Genomic DNA, 21,615 nt, shown 5'->3' with positions numbered 1-21,615 from the left:
TACTTTGTTAGGGTTGGCGAGGAGCCAGGGGTCAGATTTTATTGCTGTTATAAAATCTGCCCGTAGCCCACCTGGCATCTGTGGTTGCCTGCACCTTGGGGCGGGTTGCGCCGGAGTCATTTGCAGGGGGGGGCAGGCTGTCCCCGAGCGCGTCCCCGGGTGACAGCTGCCAGACCCAGCTGGGAGTCGGAGAGTACAGTCCCGATGATGTCGGAGATAGGCTCCGCATCCTGGGGTAGTCGGGAGAGCGCGTCTGCCAGGAAATTCTTTTTTCCTGGGATGAACTTCAGCTGGAATTTGAACTGGCTGAAGAACTGAGCCCAGCGTATCTGTTTGGGACTGAGGCACCAGGGCGTACGGAGCGCCTCGAGATTGCGGTGGTCTGTCCAGACCTCAAACGGGCAAGTCGCCCCTTCCAAAAGGTGACGCCAAGCCTCCAGTGCTGCTTTAACTGCAAAGGCTTCTTTTTCCCACACGTGCCAGCGCCTCTCTGTCTCTGAAAATTTCCTAGAGAGATAGGCACATGGCTTCAGGATTCCAGCGGAATCCTTTTGCAGTAGGATGGCCCCAATTGAGAAGTCAGAGGCATCCGCCTGCACCACAAAAGGCCGTTCGGGGTCCGGGTGGGACAGGATTGGCTCCGCTGTGAACAGTGCTTTTAGTCTGTCAAAAGCGGTTTGACAGTTGGGAGTCCAATTAAGCACGTCCCCTGGGTTTTTGACCTTGCGCATCTCCCTGACGCCTTTGGTCTTTAGTAAATCAGTTAAGGGCAGGGCAATTTCCGCGAACCCCCTCGCAAAGGACCTATAGAAGTTCACGAACCCAAGGAAGCTTTGAAGCTGGAGCCTGGTGCGTGGGTGTTCCCAGCTCAAAACTGCCTGAACCTTCGCGGGGTCCATCTCTATGCCCTTGTCAGAGATTCTGTACCCTAAGTAGTCCAAGCGCAACTTGTGGAATTCGCACTTGGACAGCTTAGCGTAGAGTTTGGCTTTCCAAAGCTTAGTGAGAACTTGTCTCACTAATTTCTTGTGTTCCCTCTGAGTCCTTGTGTAGATTAGGACATCGTCTAGGTAAACTAATACGCCCTTGAACAGATGTTCATGCAGCACCTCGTTGATGAGTTGCATGAAGACCCCCGGGGCCCCCGCAAGACCGAAAGGCAGTACCTTGTACTGGAAGGAGCCCAAGGGACAGTTGAACACCGTTTTCCACCCGTCCCCCTTCCTGATGCGAATTCTGTAGTACGCCTCGCGGAGGTCGAGTTTGGAAAACACCCCTTTGACAAGTGTGCCAGCATGTCTTTTACGAGGGGAAGGGGGTATTTGTTGGATAGGGAGGTGGAATTTAATCTGCGGTAATCTGTGCATAGTCTCAGGGTGCTGTCCTTCTTTTCTCGGAATAGGATGGGCGCTCCAACCGGTGAGTTTGCCGGTTCGATGAAGCCCCTGGAGAGGTTTTTGTCCAAAAATTCTCGCAGCGCCGCCAATTCCCTCTGGGTCATGGGGTAGATTTTGGGCTTGGGTAATGGGACGTCCAGGAGCAGTTCGATTGCACAGTCCGTCTTGCGATGGGGGGGTAATTGGTCCGCCGCCGCCTCCCCGAAGACGTCTGCGAAGTCCGAGTATTGCTCCGGCAGTCCTTCGGGGGGGGGGGCGTGGGTTTGGTCAACGATCTCTGCCCTCCCCACAGTCAGAGCGGAGGATTTCTCCTTTGTTGGTGCTTGGTAGACCCCGTCCTCGAGCGTTATAGAGCGGGTCCTCCAATTTCTGCAGGGGTTGTGGCGTGCTAGCCAGGGGATCCCCAGCACCACTATGGGCTTCCCCACCGGGGTTACCACAAAGTCTATGGACTTCCTGTGGGTGCCCATTTTCAGGGTGACCTTTCTTGTACCCTGGGTGGCCAGTCCCCCCCACCCCGCTGTAGAGCCGTCGAGTTGTTGGAACACCAGCGGTTTAGGGAGGGGGGAGCACAGCAGTTTTAGTGTGGTGACGATGTCTGGGTGGATTAGGTTTCTGGAGCACCCAGAGTCCACCAGAGCTTCGACTGCGATGGCTCTAGAGCCGTAAGTCAGTTCGATTTTCCCTGCCAGGATGGAGCAATCTTCACTCACCCTGGGGTTGTCGCGCCCCTCCTTTACCACCTGCCTGGCGGCGCTGCTTAGGGCAGGTGGGAGGCGTTTCCTGCCGGCTGCTCCTGGGCGTCAACCACGTCCCCTGCGAGGTAGGCGTCCGCTTCCTCGTCCGGGGTCGCTTGTGTGGTGCCTTCGGTGTTGGTCTGGGCGGGCGATCCGTCCTGTCCTTGAAGCATTCAGCTGCCCGGAGGCCCATCTTCTCACATCTGGCACATTCCCCGCGGGCAAACCGCCGTTGTCGCTCTGCGTCCCAGGTCGGGCCTGACTGTGGGACTGGTCCTCTCCCACTGGGAGTGGTTCTGTCGTTCGTGGTTGCTAGCATGAAGGTGCGCTGGGCGTGCTCAGCCTTTCCGGCCAGACAAATCCACCCGTGTAGGGAGTCTGGGTCATCCCTATAGAGTGCCCATTGTAGCACCTCACGGTTGAGGCCATCCTTGAACATGTCGATCAAGGTGGCCACAGACCATTCCGGGATTTTACCCGCTAGGACCTTGAACTCGAGAGCGTAGTCTGCCACCACTTTTTTCCCTTGGCGAAGACCTTTAAGGGTACTCTTGGCCCTTTCCTTTGCCAGGGGGTCTTCGAAGTATTGTTTGATCGCGGCTAGGAAGTTGTGAAAAGTGGCCAGGGCTGGGGCTCCGGACTCTGACATCTGGACATACCAGTCCGCTGCCCTGCCTTTGAGTTTTGTGGCCACTGCCGAGATTTTGGACGCTTCTGTCTCAAAGCAATGTCCATACTGGGCCATGTAGTTCCTGGCGTTCGTCAGGAAGAATGACAGGTTCGTGGGGTCTCCGTCAAACTTCACGGGGAAGTCCTTGGCGAATCCCCCAACTTGCGAGACCCCCACCTGTGGGTGGGTAGGGATGACCCCCACCGGGCTGGGACCATGAATCCCTGCGAAAGAGTCCCGTGCTTGGCCCCTTTCTCTCGTGGTTGTCGATGGGGTGGGTAGGATGCCCCCCTCTTGCCCCCTGTGCAGCAGCAGACTTTGTGAGCTCGCTCACCACCGATGCCATGGACTGGAGCATGTGTTTCAGGGCTCGTACCTTGGCTTCTAGGGCGCTGACCCTGTCCGGTATGACAGGGTCGTCCATCCTCGGTGCTGCTGGTTGCTGCCCGATCAGCAGTCCTGCGACTCCTTGCTCGGGCGTTTGGGGGTAGTGGAGTCTCCAGGTGGTGTAGGATGTCCCCGTCTGGGGTCCTGCTCCACCGTCCCACGTGAAGAGTTGTTGGCCCCCGACTTCGTCTTCCATTGGGGCTCTCCAGTCCGGGCTGGAGCTCCAGGTCTGGAACTGGGGTGCGGTGTGGGCAGGGAGGGAGCCCGTGTCCCATCTCGGGTGCGCCGACTCTAGTAGCTGTCGGGTTGTCTCCCCCTCTTGCGTTGTGTCCATCACGCCTCCAGTGTGAAGCGCCGACTCCATGACCGTCCCCGGTTCCATCATCGCCGGTGTTTTCTCCCGCAGAAATTTTTTTTCCTGGTGGAGACTGGCGAGGTTCGTTTTTGCAACTCTCAGCTTTATGTCAGGCTCTGCCTGCGATCCAGTAAAAACACAGACGCTAGCGTAGGCTTAGGTTCTGGCTTTATTGAGGAACAGAGTGCATGCCTTTAAAAAGCTGAGAGTGAGGGGAGCGCGCCAGAACGGGATTTAAATAGCCCGCGCCGGTCAGCGCTCCACCCCACCTTATTCCAGGTGCGTCCCATGAGTCCCACCAGTTTCGTCCCTGTCAGGTGAGAGGTCGTTAAGCCCCCCTGCGCCCTGGGCGTCGCCTCGATTGCCTTCCTGAACAGTAATGATTCATTGCCGGGCAATCAGGCTCTTAATCCTTTGACAGCTCGGGCGCGCCTCTCTTGTTGTTAGTCAATTGCTTGTTGGCAACTTTGTATCGCTGTCTTCCACGCCGCCAGTCTCGGTTGTTACTTAGTTTCCTGCACCTGTTGCTTTCCTTTGTGTTTCATAGTTGCCTTTGCCTTAATCCGCCAGGGACCCATTTCCCTGTATTGTCATGCGAGCCGTTGCGATGTCACAAGCATTGCAATGATGATCATGACAAGAAAACAGTGTATACTAGAAACCCAAGTCCATAGGAAAGCAGCTCATACAAACATCCTCAACTATTACAGCCACAACCCAATAATACATAAAAAGTGTTGCATAAAACCCCTATTCAGGTGACTGCAACACACTGCAACACACCAGAACTACAAAACAGAAATAATCTACCTTCAAGACATCCTTCAACATAATGAATCCCCTGCAGCCTCATTGAAAAGTAGTATACCCAACTGGCTATAACAAATACATTAAAACTTACCAAAAGATAAACCTCTCACACATCTATCTATCCACAGGCTACTCCAGCCATTCAAAATAGCTGTAAAATACAAACCAAGAAAGTCCCTACAAAACATTTTGTACAAATAGATGACCTAATACCAAAAGAAGACAAAGGAGAGTCATATACAAAATAAAATGCAAAGACTGCACCACTACAAAGGACATTCAAGCAGAAGACTAGTAGAACGTATCCTTGAGCATCAACCAGCAGCCACTTTGCACCATGTGCACCTGGGAAAAAAATGCCTCATAATCTGTTTGGTCCTTTACATGAAGGAAATAAATATTTAACAACTAAGGGTTGTTAAATATGCCTTCTGCTGGGGTTAAAGGACTCATTTGGATTGCAGAGATGAGCGTGGAGATGTTCACCAGGAATTACAGGAGTGGAAAGAAAAGGCATATGATAATTGAGTCACTATACTGAACATTCATGAGCAGACAAGTTTAGAGGATGAATTCTTTTGCTGGTATAATGTTATTTCTCAGAATGTAAATCCAGACTGTGGATAATAAACATATTGTTCACTAACATTTTTCCCCACTGGTGCACATGTTTGTCCACTGCACTGTTTTTCATGTATGTACATGTGATGGTATCATCACATAGCATGCACACATAGACATACCACATATAAATGAGTTTAATCATTTATATTTATCCAATTCAGCCAGTCATTTTATATTATCAGCAATAATTTATAAGGCCCTGAATGTTTATTACCTGGATGTGCCAAAAATAAAAATATAGATCTCTGGCTGGAATAATAATGCACCAGTTCATCTTTCTCACATTGAACTCTATAAGATGGCTGATATTTTGGAAAATGGTCGTGGTGACTTTTCAATTTCTACAACTTTTCTTGAGCTAACTTACATTTCTTGAGTGGTGTGACATCAGGAGCACTAAGATTGTTACTTACCTGGTAGAGATAGCATTCTAAATCATGATTTGAAAATACAGAATTTTAGCATTGCTTGTAAGCATGGGACTCCATGGGATAGGGATGGGGCCTCAAGGGAGGCAAATAATGTCAGCGTGCAAACAATGCAATTTCCATACTTTTCTTGAATGGTATGATGTCACTGCATAATTACACAATGTATGTGATGTCATGACACATAATTTTGACATCATTTTGGCTTGTTATGGATACAGCTAACTTATAAGTTAACTGTTTCTGATATATACTAGATAAGTTTAGTTTTCTCTGCAGTCATTTCTTAAAAGTAAATATCATGAGAAGTCATGCCTTTTGTGGGTATATTGATATTCTTTTCTTCCCACTTCTAACTTGTCATTCAAAAAGAAAGCCTGCAGCTTGAGTTTCTCAGATTGTTATTTATGATGTCAGTGGGGCTAAAAGTTTTTCATTTATGATAACACAACTATGATAGAAATAGATGGACTGAGCAGCCCATGCTGAAATGCTTATTGCTGTGTCTGACAACATATTAGGATGATGATGTATCTTGTTAAAAAACACCAACCCAAGGGGATATTTTTAGTTTTTCAATAGCATGGGGAGCATTTAAAGAAATCACATTCTTAGCTACGTAATGATCAAGAATCCAAAGTGTTCCAGGGACCACAAGGCACAAACCTTCTGCTCTGGCATACTTATTTTCTTCTTTGTTTTTCCATTAACTATTCATTGTTAAAATTTTGCTGCAGCGTTTCTCTCAGAGTTGTTTTTTCTTTTGTTGTGATGTAATGACAGGAGTTGGAAGGGTGAACTTCTAGCTGCTGACTGTGCAGTGAAGGCTAGTCTTCCTGACCCCCCCCTGTCCCCCCCCCCCAGGAACAGCAGGGACCGCCAACATATGTGCCAATGATCCCAGGCCTTCACTCCTTTCCCACAATGGCATGTGTACAGTAAGCCCTGGGCTTGCTTCCCTTCCTTTTAATTTCTGTGTTTGTCTCTGTATTGCCATTCTCTAGAAGTGTTTTTCTCCCAACAGAAAGATGGGTTAGAAATATAAAGTTGGACGAATAATTGCTTTTGCTGCCTCAGAACAAATGTTTCATAGTTTGGTCAAAGGAAACTGTCCTCTGATTGGAAAGACTTGCTGAATATTTAACAACTCTGCTTCCCAGAAAGAAAATGGAAAGTGTTTGAAATTCCACTTGGAAATAGCAAAGGATATTATCTGGTATTTCACTCTCTGTCTAAAAAAAACGTAGGAACAGATATATATATATATATATATATATATAAGTCTAACAATGATAGATGAGGGGAAACACTTATCTCATTTCCTTTCATTCAGTCAAATTGGGACTGTGGTTTGGGACCATAAGCTCTGGGAATTATTTCATCATAGAGACAATAAACATTTTGGGTTGGAAATTCAGTACACACTTTTTCTGATGGAATTTGACGTGCAAGACATGTAAAATGTTTCTTTTAAAAAAAAAATCTTCATTCTTTTTGCCTTACCAGCTAGTCTCAGTGGATAAGAAGAAAAACAAAGACCTTTCTTTGCCCACAATTCATTGGAATTGTAGATACACTGAAGCTGTATTGTATCTGCACACATTAATGTTAATCTTCATTCCTGTGTGGTAATTGCTTAAATCACTCTAGCAGCATTATAGAAAGATAGATATGTATAAAAGAAAACATAAATTTTAATGGAAGTAGTCAAGTATTCCTATTTGCCATTAGAAAAGTTTTTAGTAGATCAAAGTTGCCAATTCTAAATCCTGGAATTAAAGATTCTCACACATTTATGTTATATACCATGCCTAGCACAGTTACATTTTTAAAATGTGTACAGGGATGATTAAGCATCAAGAACCAGTTTTATAATATATCATAAATGTTGATTGATTATAAAGTTGTTAGCCTTGAATAACACTGAAAAATACATTACAGTACAAATATGATGAACCGATTGTATATATTCTATGATGTTTTTAAAGCTTTCTCCAGTGCATGATTCTAATCATTGTTAAGGATTTTGTGATTGAAGGCCAAGTTTTAACTCAGAAAATTAAAAATGGTTGTAAAGGAGAATGTGATTCAGTACCTGCATTTATCTGGTTAAATAAATCCCAGTGGATTCAGGAGTGAGGCAACTTTGTAATTAGTACATACCAAATAAGGTTACTGCCAAGTTTTTAAAACTGGAAAACTAATTGCATACCTCCATCTTTTCTAGTGAGTTACATCTGACAAATTCTTTTATGCTACATAGCATCCTATGTAGAGTGCTTAATTGTGCTGTCAGTGCTTAATTCCAAATATGAAGTCATGCTGGCTTTTTTAAAAAAAACAGTAATTACAGATGTTTTTTCAGGATTTTATCATCTGGGCTGATGTTTCATTCATTTGTACCAGATATTATATTTCTAATGTGTTCAATTGTACATTGTATAATGCATTAACAGTTGATGATTATGTGCCATCAAATCATTTTCAACTTCTAGCGACCACATACATAGATTTTCTCCATGACAATCCATCCCTAAACTGTTCTTTCAAGTCTCCCAATGGTGCACTCAATACATAGATTTAAATTCCAAAAGTGAATGCTGCCTGGTGATGCATTCCTTTTATGATAGATTTGACCCAGTGTAATCTTGGTGCCAAAGATTATGCTATATTGTTTCTTAGACAGATTGCCATTTCTTTGCTTGAATGTCCAATGTATATTTTGTAAGTGTTCTTTTATGTGGAGCAAAAACTATCATGAAGTTTTTTGGCACAAACTATTGGAAATGATAGAAATCTGCAATACCACATGGGTTAATTTGAATTGTACTCTGGTGTGAATTATGCTGTGAATTCTTTTGAAGATAATTGAATAAGGAACTGGGCAGAACTCAGCCCTAATAAACTTGCAGATCTGATTCTCTAGATACTGGACTTTACCAGCCAGTACATTTATTTTAGTTCCTGCCAAATTATATAGCTTTCTGAGTCTTTGACAACTGCTCTACAAGGCCTGCTCTTGATTTCTGTTATGGTTGCCACAACTCTTGCTAGCAAACTCCAGAACCTAAATTTAAGTTGGTTTCTCAAACTGTGACAGATAAAAAGGAGGTGAAAAGCAATAATATGACTGTTTCTTTAGGGCAAAGAGACACATGTGCAGCTGAAATGTTTAATTCCAACACAGCACACAAGCAAAAGAGCCAGGCTGCCTCAACATCCATAAAGGTCTCTGAAAAAGTAGGTGATATATCAAAACAGCCTTTATAAATACAGTCACCCAGATAGGTTGGATTTAAGGCTAAAGTGCTATGTAATGAAGAACAAGTTGGCTGTACTTTTTCTACATCTTATGAAGAGAGAAAGTGGAGTTTGACTTTGACAGCATCTCTTGGCCAGTAGCAGACAGGACTAGGTGATTTGCAGAAGGTACTGAAAGGCTAACTTTAATCTTCAAGCACTTTGATATCTGGACAGCCTATGAATATTGTCTTGCTCCGCACTGAAAATGCAATAGGTCTTTAAGAACACTTAAGTACACTCCACACTACACCATCACAGACTAACTAACTGTTGTGGCCCTTTCCAAAGCATGCCCAGAAATAGTGCTCTGTGGATCTCCAGGGGGAAGGATCTTCATTGAAGTGGGAATAAATGAATTAGTCTTGAAGGAGCTACAAGACCCTTCATTGTATTTGCTTCAAAAGACTAACATAGCTGGAAATTCTTCTTTGTGATATGAGGCTTTACCTGCAAAAAGTCATTGTAACAGAAGGGTAGCAAGCTTCATCTGTGACAACTCTCACATTCTAGCTCTCCGTGCAAGCCAGACTCCATCGTCACTCAGATTTAGCTTCTGCAAATCCAAGTCTTTTATGCATTGAAGCATGCATGATAATAGTTTTGCCAGATGTTGTTAGTCTCTTGGTGGTTTTTTGCTGTAACCGTCTAACCTGATACAGTAGCTCATTGGAAACCAACACTTGATAGAGAAGGGAAATACAGAACAAGAGAATGAATGCTATTTCTTCCAGTCCTTCCTTTGTCAGCTATTCCTGTTCTTCATTTGAAAACAGACAAAAGCAGAATGATAAGGAGCTGCCTTGCCTGGTTCTCAGAGAGCTCCCCTCCAGTATGCAGGATCTCCTCACTCTCTCCTGCAAAACTGAGTGCCCTTTTGCGCTTGTTTAGGCATCTTGCTCGGCTGTTCCAAAGGCACTGAGAAAGCACCAAGAGAAGAACACGGCAGCTTGGCAGGCTCTGCCTCTTGGAAACTTTGCAACGCAGGAGACAGTGCCCACCATTGTGCTGCCCTTCTGCAATGGATGGGAGTAAAATAAGCTTGAATGAGTGACTCACTTCAGGGGTACATTGTTGTTTACATTTGCCATGCACGGCTTTGCATATTTTCTTTGGAGGCCTAATTTCAGTCACCATGAAAGTAACTTCTCTTTTTATACTGTTTTCTTTCACGACATAGATCTCATTTCTTCATCCATCCATTCAGACTAGCACAGCTTTTCCCTCTAGACTTTTTCCCTTCAACCCAGTCATGGATTTCAGCAGTTCCATCTCTCATACCTTTGTTTGGGTGAATGTTCACAGAACCAAAATCCAGCCCATAATTGCTTTATGTGTTTTGGATATCCCTCCTCCTCCTCCTCCTCCTCCTCCTCGAATTCTCTTAGCCAACTAATTAAGTATGTTTTTGTTTTTGCTTTTTGTCCCTTATGATGCTGTTGGGATTTTTTATTACTTTGTATAGGTGGGTTTATCTTTATTCAAGGATTTTTTAAAGATGTTTTTGATTATTAGGCGGTCACAGCCTTCAGGAATGAGTGGCATCAAATATAGTAAGTAAGCAAATGAATCAATATAAATCTAGCAATGAAAACAGAAATTAGCTAAAATTTCAAGAAATGTTCTAAAAATCAGCACAGAGAAGCATATCAAAAAACATACTATCAAAGTATTTTTTTTCTTGACTAATTCTGTGCCTATTACAATAGTACATACCAGAGAGGTACACATCAAACACATGCATAGTTTTAGCCTAAGCAGCATAATGAAGGAATGACACAGGAATTGGAAGTTGAATCTCCTGAACCTTATTTTGACTCTCAGTAATGGGCTGCAAACTGAATCAGAATAGGACCCTGGCAAGGCTGGGCCTGGCAAGCTTGTCCTGAATTGTCTGGGTTAGTACATCATATTCCAGTCAGCATCCCTGTTGCAAACACAAAAGGCTCCCAGATGGGAAAGTTGCTCCTTCTCACCTACCTTGAGTCTTCTGCCTGTGCGTATTAATCCCCATTGGCCAGGAAAAAGTTGGCTCCAATGTTCATCAATGCCCTGCTAACTCAGCAGATCAAGTAATATCAATGGGTACAATATTATTGAATCAGGAAGCTTGAATGAGGGAGTGAGTTTATGAAATGATTGGTTGTTTTTATTTATACCTGTATCTGGCTACAGTAGTCTACTTTATCACACTGGATTTTATGTGTTTTAGTGCCTTCTCTCCTTTTCTTTTTTAAATAAATCTTTACTCATAACTGGAGTTGGAGCAGGGGATTGTACCTTTAAAGGATTGTCCCTCCAACATACCTAGGCTGTGTTTAGCTAACTTGCCTAAGAGGAAGGTAAATGAATGCCAGCTAGATGGCTCCTTACTTCCAGTGGCTTAGTTTGTTGCAGCCTTAGAGATTCCCTTCCCCTGGGATCAGAGAAAAGGGGTAAGCAGCAGCAAACCTTCATTTTTAAATCTGGTGTCTACTGGCCGGGCTTGCAAGGAAGTCAGGGAATGAGCAATTATTTAGGATGGACAGCATTTTGGTCATTGGAGGCAAAGGTCTTGTTTTGCCAAGTGGACAGTACTTTCTGATGATTTTTCCTGGTTTTAGGGGGATTTTTAGTTTTTAAAAACTATATCAAACCAGCTGTATGGCTCAAGGTCCAGTTTTTTCCCTTCCTCAGAATGATGGAAAGTTGTATTGCCAGTTCCTCTAAATGTGAAATGCTGTATTATGAAAAAAATTAACAAAAGGGAGACAGGCTTTTCAAAGTTGACCTATTTAATTTAAAATATTTAAAGAGGAAGAATATGAAAGTGGAAACCATGCATTTTTAGGTTATTCTTCAGCCACTACATACAAAACTATTGCAACTAATAAACATTAATCTTATAACTAATGTTCATTTAATACTTTCATGTGTGTGTGTATTCATTACAATCTTAAATTGCATCTCTCTGTAAAATTATAGTAATGGGGGTGGAGGCTTACATGCATTTTCTTGTGGCCTGGGCACTCAGTTATTTGAGGTCAGAAATCTTGAATTACTTTGTTAAGTGCTGAGAATTTGTATGTGACCTTTTTGTGCCCTTAATATTCTTAAAATTGTGGTATCCTTTCTGAAAATTGTGTATGTGAATGTATTAGACAAATATCTTTGCATGAAGCCCTATCTCTTGTGCTTGTGTTTCTTCAGCAAAATGGAAATAGACTGATTTCCTAAGCAGAATATAAAACTCATTCCTTTTATTGCTGTGACAGTTTGATGCATAGGTTCCCAGTTAAATTTAATAAATCAAAAGAGGAATAAAGGTTTAGCTGATAAAGTTAAATCATACACACATCAATCCTCAAAACAGACAATGTGCTGAAATGTCTTCGAAATGGCCCCAGAGAATGAACAGTTGAATTGATAAAACTGATAAATGTTGTTTTTTAGGAATAAATCCATTCTTCTCCAACGGAGACTTCTTTAAAGTGTACTTATTTATGAGATTTTAAATAATTACAAAGAATAATTAGGTTATGTTTTTGGTTTCTTTCAGGGATGATGGTGGTGATCGTATTATTGCTGATTGCTATTGTGGTTGTTGCTGTGTGGCCTACGAAGTAATCAGATTATCTCATTTTGGAACTAAGTGTTAACAGTCTGTGGCAAGGACAACTCCGCCTGGTTGTTGGCACTCTCTATGGATGCGGCTGTATTCCCTCCATTCCGAGAGGCAGATCCATGGCCCAGCTGCACAAAGGTTTTGCAAAATTCTGTATAAAACTTTGTATACACAAGAACATAATTGGAAAAGAAATGACTTACCTAATAAACTTCAGACATAAATATAATTAATTTCAAAGAAATACTTTATAAATGCTTTTAAGAGTACTAAATGGAATTTTCTCTTAATCTCTGCAGTGTCTAATTAAAATATTAGCATTTTCTTTCTAACATTAGTTCCTTATAGCTGAAATATATGCTTCTTCATGAGAGAATTTCAGTGATTCAAGAGAAACTGCCATCTTTGAAGGAAGGCAAGAGTGCACATATATTTGCTGGCATATTTCAAATTAAAAAAAAAAAGCCACAAAATCTTTGACTTGAGACAGAGGGCAATGACCATTGTAAGATGGTAGCAGCCAGATAGGTATTTTGGAAAGAAAAGATGAAGTTTCTGTCCAAAAATGTAGAATCAAATATATTATATCTGGGTTTCTTTTCTTTACTTAGTTACATTAATAGCAGGGAAGAAAAGGAATTACTGTAGATACCGAGAGTTTCAAAATGTGTTCTTTCTATATATGGTCTGAAAGTAGACAAGAATGATTGTCCTAGCAGATTGGCAGGGAAGTGATTCTCCTTCCCTCTGTAACTTAACCTGAGCACTCAAAATCTACGTTGAAGGATTAGCAGAGCACCTTTGGGAGGATGATGAGGGCTGCAAGGGAGAGGAGGAAATCCTGTTGCATGAACATCTTTCTATTTATGCAATACTGGATTAAACTCCAATGTTAATTCATGTTCAGATATTGTAATTTTTGCTCTGTGTTGACATAATGGATAGCAAAGTAGTAAGACTGAATAGAAGCCATTTTAGTTCTATAGGATTTCTTTCTTTACCTTGTATTTTACTTTATTTTGTATCCCTTTCTGCCAGGAATATTTAAAGCCTTTATTTGGCTGCCTGGATATCTAGGATTAATGACATTCTAGCCCATGTAGCATTGATATTTGATGAATAACTCAGATTTGGGAAAATGTGCTATGAGATCAGTAGATTTCAGAAGAAAACTGTATTAAGAGCCTTATGTACATCTCCAGTAAAGGGCTGAAAATGGTTGTGTAAACTCTTTTGTGTTATTTACTGTTTCAGAGTATGTGGTCTTTCCTATGTTTGACTGAATAGAATGGATAATCCATTACTGAATATGGTAAAGGTTCATTTCTTTTAATCAAATCAAGATATTGATTGGAAAGAGGGGATAAAAATCTGCAAGTGGAATGTTTGACCAACTGATGTCAAAGGCTACTTTTTCTCTTGCTTTTCAGCATAGGGTACCCATCATAAGAAGTTGCCTTTCAGTGGTACAAACAAAAAAGGCAAATTATCATACTATAATCAATTCTGTTAGACAAGGATGTACTTGGTGATATTGATTAGAGCAATGTGAGCTGTGGATCACATTTAAAATCTGCTAAAAAAACAAAATTCTATTTTGGGATGTATTAACAGCAGCAATAGAGTCCAGATCCTAGGAAATACATCTCACTCTGTCTTGATTATTCTCCACATGGAAAAGTATGTCCAGTGACAAACTGGAGTGAATTTAGAGGAAGCTATAAAGATGGAACTGGAAATCAAGTCCTGTGACTTGGATATGATACTAGTCTCCAGATATTGAAAGAGTTGTCATTAAAGAGGAAGGAGTGGACTTGTTTCTTTGGAGGGCAAGACCAGAACTAGTGGGTGGAAATTGCAGGGAAGTAGATTCAGGTTAGATATTAGGAGGAATTTCCTGATGGTCAGAACTCTCAGCTGATGGCGTTGATTGCCTCATGTAGCAGTATAGTTCCCTTCAACAGAAGTCTTCAAACAGAATCTGGATCTGTCCAAAATTCTTTAGCAGATCCTGCACTAAGCCAGCGGTTTGGACTAGGTGACTTATGAGGTCTTTCCCAACTCTATGAATTTATGGTGAAAGTGAGTGAGTCAGAGTGAGCAGCTCCCTTTTTACTGAAAGGTAACAGGATCACTTTTCTACTGAAGGATTACTGGTCACTTCAGTTTAGGTTTTCGTTATTACTGGAGAAATTCACCTCTGAAGTTGGAACAGGTGAAACTTTTCTGTGTTTATGAATCCATGTGCAGGTTCCTCTAAGAGAGATTGAGCAAACTGCATCTTTGCCTGTACTGGAGGTTGATAAAATTGTTAGTAATGAAAAGGGATCAGAATGACTTGGTAGCTTTTAGTTAAATCAGGCACATGAAAGATTTGGCTTCTCCTCTGAACTTCGGTTAAAATAATACTACTTTCCCAACAGAAGTAGTCCTCCTTGGAGAGAGATTTACAAAACTGTCTTCTTACTGTGATGTGTGTCTCCTAAATGTTGAAAGGAAATAATGCATTTTATGGCTGGAATATTTTTATAATGGCATAGATTTGTTATAAAATATTTAACATTTATTGGTTTTTGAAATTATGTATGTAAAGCTTTCAGATGTTTTCACATCTTCACATATTTTATATTCATCTTTATAACAATCCAGTAAATTTAGCCAAACGGAGAGAAAAGCAGCTGAGTTGCCTCTGTTGAAATGAACTTTGAACTTTGAACTGAAGACTTTCTGGATTTTTGTTTGCAGAATTGGGAAACACAGGGCCCAGTTAATATCAACTGGCATATATGTCATATGGAGATAATGTTGTGTGAACTGGACTCTTTTCCTCAGATCAAATAAATACTATTTTTCAACTTAAATTATGTATTGAAAGAACAGATAAATCCCAATGAAATTGTGCAAGCAGATCATGTATATATATTGGAGTTACCACAGAAACACAGTTTGGTACAGTTTGGAAGATATGCTTGATAGAATCTCTACTTCTCATCTAATTAGAGGAAACAGTTGCAAATAAATAATTGGCTAGCTGTTTTCAGGAGAGGAGCTTATGTTCCCTCAGAGCTGAAAAGGATTGCTTTGTTCATTCTGATGCAACAGAAGAGGCTGTGATGAGTAGAAGTTTACAAGAGTTTATTTGACAGATGTCTGGATTTAGTCTTATCAAGTGGATTCTGCACTGTTACATGCTCCATCTGGTTCATTATATCATCCCATCTAATAAATGAAGGGTGGGTAAATAAGAAAATCCACAACTTTTTTCCCACATGTCATTAAATATATTCATATATATATAACCATAATATATTAGTATGCATTGTAAAGAAACATTGTCGCAAAACTATATGCAAAGGTCATAACTAAGCAACATTTACAGTTCATAATTATTAACAGGAATAATCAGAACACAGGATTCTTATCCCTGTGTAATGGGGGGAAAAGTTAAGGCGGTCAAGGGAACGAACATACAATGGACCAAGTAAACATGGGAAGAAAGCTGTAGTACTTGTGAGTTGCAAGTGTCTGAGCATTTCAGTTGCTTCTCTGAATGGTTTATGTTGCATTTCTATCCTGGTAACACAGAGCTTGGAATGTTCTCAAGAGTGCCTCAACATTAGAGATTATATCAGTAGTCTTGACAACCCCCTCCTGTCACTTTTTAAAAGCAGGTATAAGGCACCAATTGGTTCTACTGCAGATACATGCATCTCTTTGTATGTGTGCTAGTGGTACTTTTCCCATCTAGAAAAATAAGATGATTTCCTTATAATTAAAATGTGTGTCTTAAAGTTGCAAAGTTGTCTTAAACAGTGCAAGGTTGCATTATTCTAGGCAGGAGTTTAGAAAGCTTTCCAGCTGTCTAAGCCATTACATTTGATAGAGTGCCCTTGCCCTATTCTGGGCCCATAAATCTTAGTTGTATTAGGGTCTCCTCTTGCATAACTGTTGGTCTTCAAATAAAATTACCAACTTGAAAATGTATGTTGTGAATCTGGTTATATGCTGCCTCCTGAGAACACTTGATTATTTGGCAAGAATTATGCCTCTACCAATAAATAGCCTAAAATACTGTAAAGGTTTTTGTTCTTTTCTGTTTTTTTTAATTGAAGCTGAAATGGTCTGTTAAATATAGGGAAATATAATTATGTATACAAAGGTATATTTACTGTATATAGAAGTACAAAACAAGCCCTTAATCACTATTGAACAAACAAAAGGATTTTACTACTTTAGGCAGAATCAGGATTGTTATAACATTTTCTAGAATATTATATTTTTTATTAATATATAGATTCTGCACTCTAGCTATTTTACATTTTGTACTAATTCTGCAATCAGCCTTGATTTTTTTGTAGTTTCTTCTCCATTTGCTAGCTGATGCCACTATCAGCTTTCACAGCTTTTCAGAAGATTTGTGTTATCATGGAAGGTAAGATGTTTTTCAACTCTCTGAAAAGGATTAGGCATCATGATCATATATGTTTTATAAACATGTTGAATGATTATATAGTGGTTATCAATGCTTCAAAAAGCAAACAGAAATTGCCTCCCACATTTCTGCATAGATTGCAACCATGTTTGTTGCTTTGTAGTCAAGATGCTGGACTTGACAACAAAGGCAGTATCAAAACAATATCTTACCAAGATTTGCAATGAAAATACCTTGTTAACCAGAGATGTTACCCATTTGTAAATCAAGATAGAGAGATTTACTTTCTTTTGCGGTGCTGCTGATAGGCCTGGCCCCCTTTTCCCCATCTTGCCTTGAAATGTACATGCTTAAGGGAAATCATTTTATCAGACTGCCCAATACATTACTTGAAAATTGAGGAACAATTTCTGTAGCATTTATATGAGTCCTGTACATTACTAGCAAATCAGAAAAAGCAGTGCACAAGCCCACAAAAATTGTTTTTTAAGATTTCAGGGAACTTCATAGCCTCTGACTTAACTCGAATATTTCTGAGATTGAATGTAATGGCTGTTAATAATTCTGAAAATCTATTACCTGGTTAAACTTTACGTACCCTTGGTAATCTCTCTCTCCTCTCTTACTCCAGCCATTTGCTTTGTTAACAGTTCATTCTAATGCTGTTCTAGTTTTGTGGGCTACCTCACAACACCAAAGAATGTTAAAAAAAACAAACCAAGGCTTCTGTAAAATCCTGACTTACCTTTAGTCAGCAGGATCTGGGTGAAAAATAAATGGAGTCATACCAAAAACGAAATTTAAAAAAAAAGCCAAGCCAAAAAAGAAAAAAAAGGTATGTTCAATATCAGCAAAAATGACCGTCTTTTGGAAAAAAGGACTACTAAATGGGGAAAGATAACTCATCACTGCTACTAATCATTGGTCAGTCTGCATTTTGATTCTAAATGGGTGCCTTGTTTTCATACATCTTGGATATACAAGGTCCAATACAACACAGCGTAGAGCTTATAGAGAGGTTTTCCTAGGACGTGGCCAGGGGAGAGTTTTCCCACTAATTTAATGAACAATGGGTCAATGTGGAAACAACTTCGCATTTCTTGATAAAATCCAGATCAGGCATCATTAAATTCCATTTCTTTCACTTGCTGGTTTGTTCATTTTTTTCCTATTTATTTTTAAGTTGCTCTGGATAGAGGATCTCCTGTTACTTTGTGCCAGAGTAAAAGCTTAGTATCACTGGCGTTGAGTCCTCTGGCTTGGCTGCTAAAAACAGCTGGGAATCATTCTGTCGATCTTGGCTAGATTTGGAGGGATGTGTATAAAGTGCTCAACAGTTACAAGCTTACTATTCCTCCTCTGAGGATCTTAAATTGCAGATACTGATTATATTGCATCTCTGATAGAGTGGTACTAGAGTGGTTGATTCTTTCAGACAACACAACCTGAAAAAACTATAGTTATATAGACATAGTTTAAATGAGGACAAACCAAAATGAAACCAGTTTTAATTAGTTCAAACCCCTATTAAGAAACCACTATCAATTCTTGAAGGCAGTGTGCCTCTCTGAGAACAGTGTTTAGCCTTTTTTTTGCCTTGTCACTCTATCATGGCTATCAATATCATATTTCCATGGTTTTGATTACAGCTTATCGTTTTCTGCAATAATGTATCATGGTTTAGGTTACTTTAAGTCTTGCTCACTTGTCTATGTGGATGACATGAGTTGCCAATCATATCTTCTGTGTGTCTGAAGCGGATGGTGCTTTTGCACACATTAGAGGCATGCAGCCGCTTTTACACAATATTTCTTAATTTTCTGGTGGGAACTACATTTTTTGTGTGAGCCTATATGTGTGTATGTATATACACACATGCACACATCATTAATCATGCAAACCTAAGGCAGGAATTTGAGCAAAAATAGAGGATTTCAGCTGGTATCCCTAGGAAAACTACAATGACCTGGAAAGTTAATTCTGATAAGCTCATCTCTGTATGATGAACAAGCTGAGAGTAGAAAGTTGAGATGATTTTCTGAGCTTCATCCAAAAAGCCCCAGCTAAACTGCATGTAAGGGGCCTCTATTATCATGAACATCCCTCAGCAGATAAATCAATATTGGAAATTATAAAATGTTTGAAACCCACATACTTCCTAAGATGCAGCTTTTGGAATGTATGGACTTTGATCTGATCTCCATGTGTAGCATGATGAGTTGGTAAAACATGCTGTATCAGAAAGTAGGAGGGGAGAGTCCCATTTTTTAATATTGCCCAGTGCATAACATTTCTTGCAAGGAATAGAATTCAGGAGGGAAACCACAACCATATATTATGGAGAGGAGTGCCCACAATGTAAACTCCCATCTCAGTTGGTAGTACCCATTCTACTACTTAAATGTGAAGCTGATACTTATTTTCATTCCCATTGTTTTATAGACTAAGCCATGTTTGTGCTTTCCCAATAGATAAATAAAATTCCTTCTGGATTCAAAATTAGAATTGATGTGTACCGTGTTGACACAGACACCAATGCTGGGGGAATGTTCTGTGTATTTTTCTGTCAGGAATTCAGCTCACAGGAAAAAGAGAGAGTCCAGAAGTTTTTGCATGTGTGCAAAACAGCTAAGCCAGTGTATTTTCCTCCTTCCCAGGAACAAGGTCTCCTATTTCCCCTACCAACTACTTCCCTGCATCTGACCATTTTACACTTATTTGTGCTGAAGTTTATTTTATGATAGTTTATGTCATATATATATAAATACTGTCAATTACTATAAAACAAGGCAAAACCACTGGAAAATTTCATGAAGAGGATGCTTCCAAGTTTCCTAATGAGAAACATCTTGGGGAAGTATGTATTTTGCAGGACAGGCATCCCTGAGCTTATACATGAACTGCCTAGCCAGACAGCCCTTCTGGTTTGCTTGTAGGGGAAGTGGAGACTGGATGAACAGAAAGCTCGCTTCTTGTGAACTTAATATGGAAGACGCTCACTGCCAACTTTTCTGTTTAAAAAAGCCCAGAAAATTTCTGTAGGACAAATGTAACAGGATGATTCCCTCATTCTAAATTATAGTCAGTCCCCAAATTTACAAGAAAGAAATTAAAGCTACATAAAGTAAGCTGATAAAAACAGAAGGATTAATCAGCTGGGACTCTTTTTTATCCTTATAAGCAGTGGTAAGAGTTCTTTGATTTTTTTCCCCTTCTCTTCATCCATGCAAGCAGGTAAGATACAAATCTTGATAAATTCAACCAGCGCATAAGATTATCTGCAGTTCAGAAACTTGTCTGATAGAGACAGCAGCATTGTAGGAGTCTTACATGAGATATTAATGACCACAATGAAGACCCACTAATGTGGAGAGATGGCATTTCATTGCACACTTTCAGAATACATACTCCCATGGTCTGGGAGCTGAAGTATTCACACAGTGTTATCTGAAGAGAAAAATCAGTATGGGATCTGTCCAATGTAAGTTCTGCTTTCTGCACTTGAGATGAATACTGATTGTTTTAAAAGCAGCTATTAAATTGAGACAGTATTTGCCTCACATTCTGACGAATTCATAAAGAAAAAGAAAACTGGTTATCTCATGGTGGAGTTGTGTTCACAAATGCGGCACTGTAAGAGGGTTTTCTAAAAAGCCAGGTCTAGTAATTTGACCCTTCTTTTAGCTGAGTGTTGACTACTGTGCTTCTAGGCATTGCTACTCAGTAGGTAAGCATTATTCAGCTGTTCCATAAACACATCCTTCTTCACAATTCTCATCTTCCTTTCTTTAGTAGCAGATTGCCTTTTTGATATAGGCAATAAGAATTTAGTTTAGTGTAGGTTTCACCCACCTGTGATTGCCCTTGGTTAAAATAGCTGGTATATCAGAGCTTACAACCAAGCAATCTCTCATGTGCTGGCCCAGTCTGTAAGTTGCTGTGTTGATACAAGATGATACAAGAGCCATCCAGCAGACGTCTATTGATTATGCAGTTATAGCCCCATAATCAATTTTAAGCCAACAATGCCTTTCATCCATTCTTCCTACCAACAGCAATCTGATTCAATTTCCTGCAAGTGGAGACATATTAAGAGGATAGGCTCTGTCTAATAGCATTCTTTTGTTGACTCTCAAGTTTTAGTTACAAGTTGGATGGTTCTTATGTTTGGACTTGAGAAGTAGTTGATGTGGTGAATTTAAGGCAGTTCATCATCCTTCAGACCAAAATTATTTGAGAAAGAGTGAAAGAAGGATATCAAAGGGGAGGATGGGAAGTAGTAACTGATCTAACATTTGTTACTATGGTGAGTAGGGGCTTACAATTAGTTTTCTCACTATTTTTGTATGGGTTTTGTATTTATGAGGGGCAAAATGGGCATGACTCACAGGTTATTAATTCTTCACTTGAACTCCCCACCCAGTTGCATATAAATTGCAAAGTGAGTTTCTTGCCAGTGTCCCTAATCCCACCCCATCTGCTCTGACTCTGACATGAAAGGATGTGCACTCTTTTCTTGCTCCTGATTCTCCCTCTAGGCTTTCTTGCACTTCCCCTTCTTTTCTCGTTGCTGGAACTTTCTCAGACGCCTGGCCCATGTGTCCCTCCACTGTATCACAAGGCTGCTTTTGTCTGCTACAATGCCATTCTGATCTGGAGAGTTCTCATCATGGCCCAGTAACAAGTATTTCTTCATAGGCTTGATCTTGGGACACTTGCAGGCAATGTCCTTGGAGTGTATCCAGAGGATCTGGTCACCACGCCGTATCCGATTTGCCCCTTGCTTGTACACAGAGATGATATTGACTGTGAACTTCCACCATTCTGCAGCTTTATCTGCTTTCAGGATGTGGATCTGGACAGCTGGAGAC

General features: G+C 40.7%; 2 protein-coding genes across 2 annotated transcripts in view; one reads left to right on the top strand and one right to left on the bottom strand.

Annotated features, from left to right (window-relative positions):
- The window catches only part of STX8 (syntaxin 8), a 111,506-nt gene extending 97,966 nt beyond the window's left edge, over positions 1-13,540 (top strand). The window contains exon 8 of the mRNA XM_063292609.1: positions 12,247-13,540. Coding sequence (XP_063148679.1) covers positions 12,247-12,314 — 68 coding nt within the window. The 3' untranslated portion in view covers positions 12,315-13,540. The remainder of the gene's footprint in view (positions 1-12,246) is intronic.
- A 5,653-nt stretch (positions 13,541-19,193) lies between these two features.
- Positions 19,194-21,615, bottom strand: part of NTN1 (netrin 1) — a 155,683-nt gene continuing 153,261 nt past the window's right edge. The window contains exon 6 of the mRNA XM_063292596.1: positions 19,194-21,607. Within this exon, the coding sequence (XP_063148666.1) occupies positions 21,279-21,607 (329 nt within the window). The 3' untranslated portion in view covers positions 19,194-21,278. The remainder of the gene's footprint in view (positions 21,608-21,615) is intronic.

The sequence above is a fragment of the Candoia aspera genome, chromosome 2, assembly GCF_035149785.1.
Source record: "Candoia aspera isolate rCanAsp1 chromosome 2, rCanAsp1.hap2, whole genome shotgun sequence".
NCBI lineage: Eukaryota > Metazoa > Chordata > Lepidosauria > Squamata > Boidae > Candoia > Candoia aspera.
The sequence above is the reverse complement of the archived record's forward strand: the minus strand, read 5'-3'. Positions and strand labels throughout refer to the sequence as shown.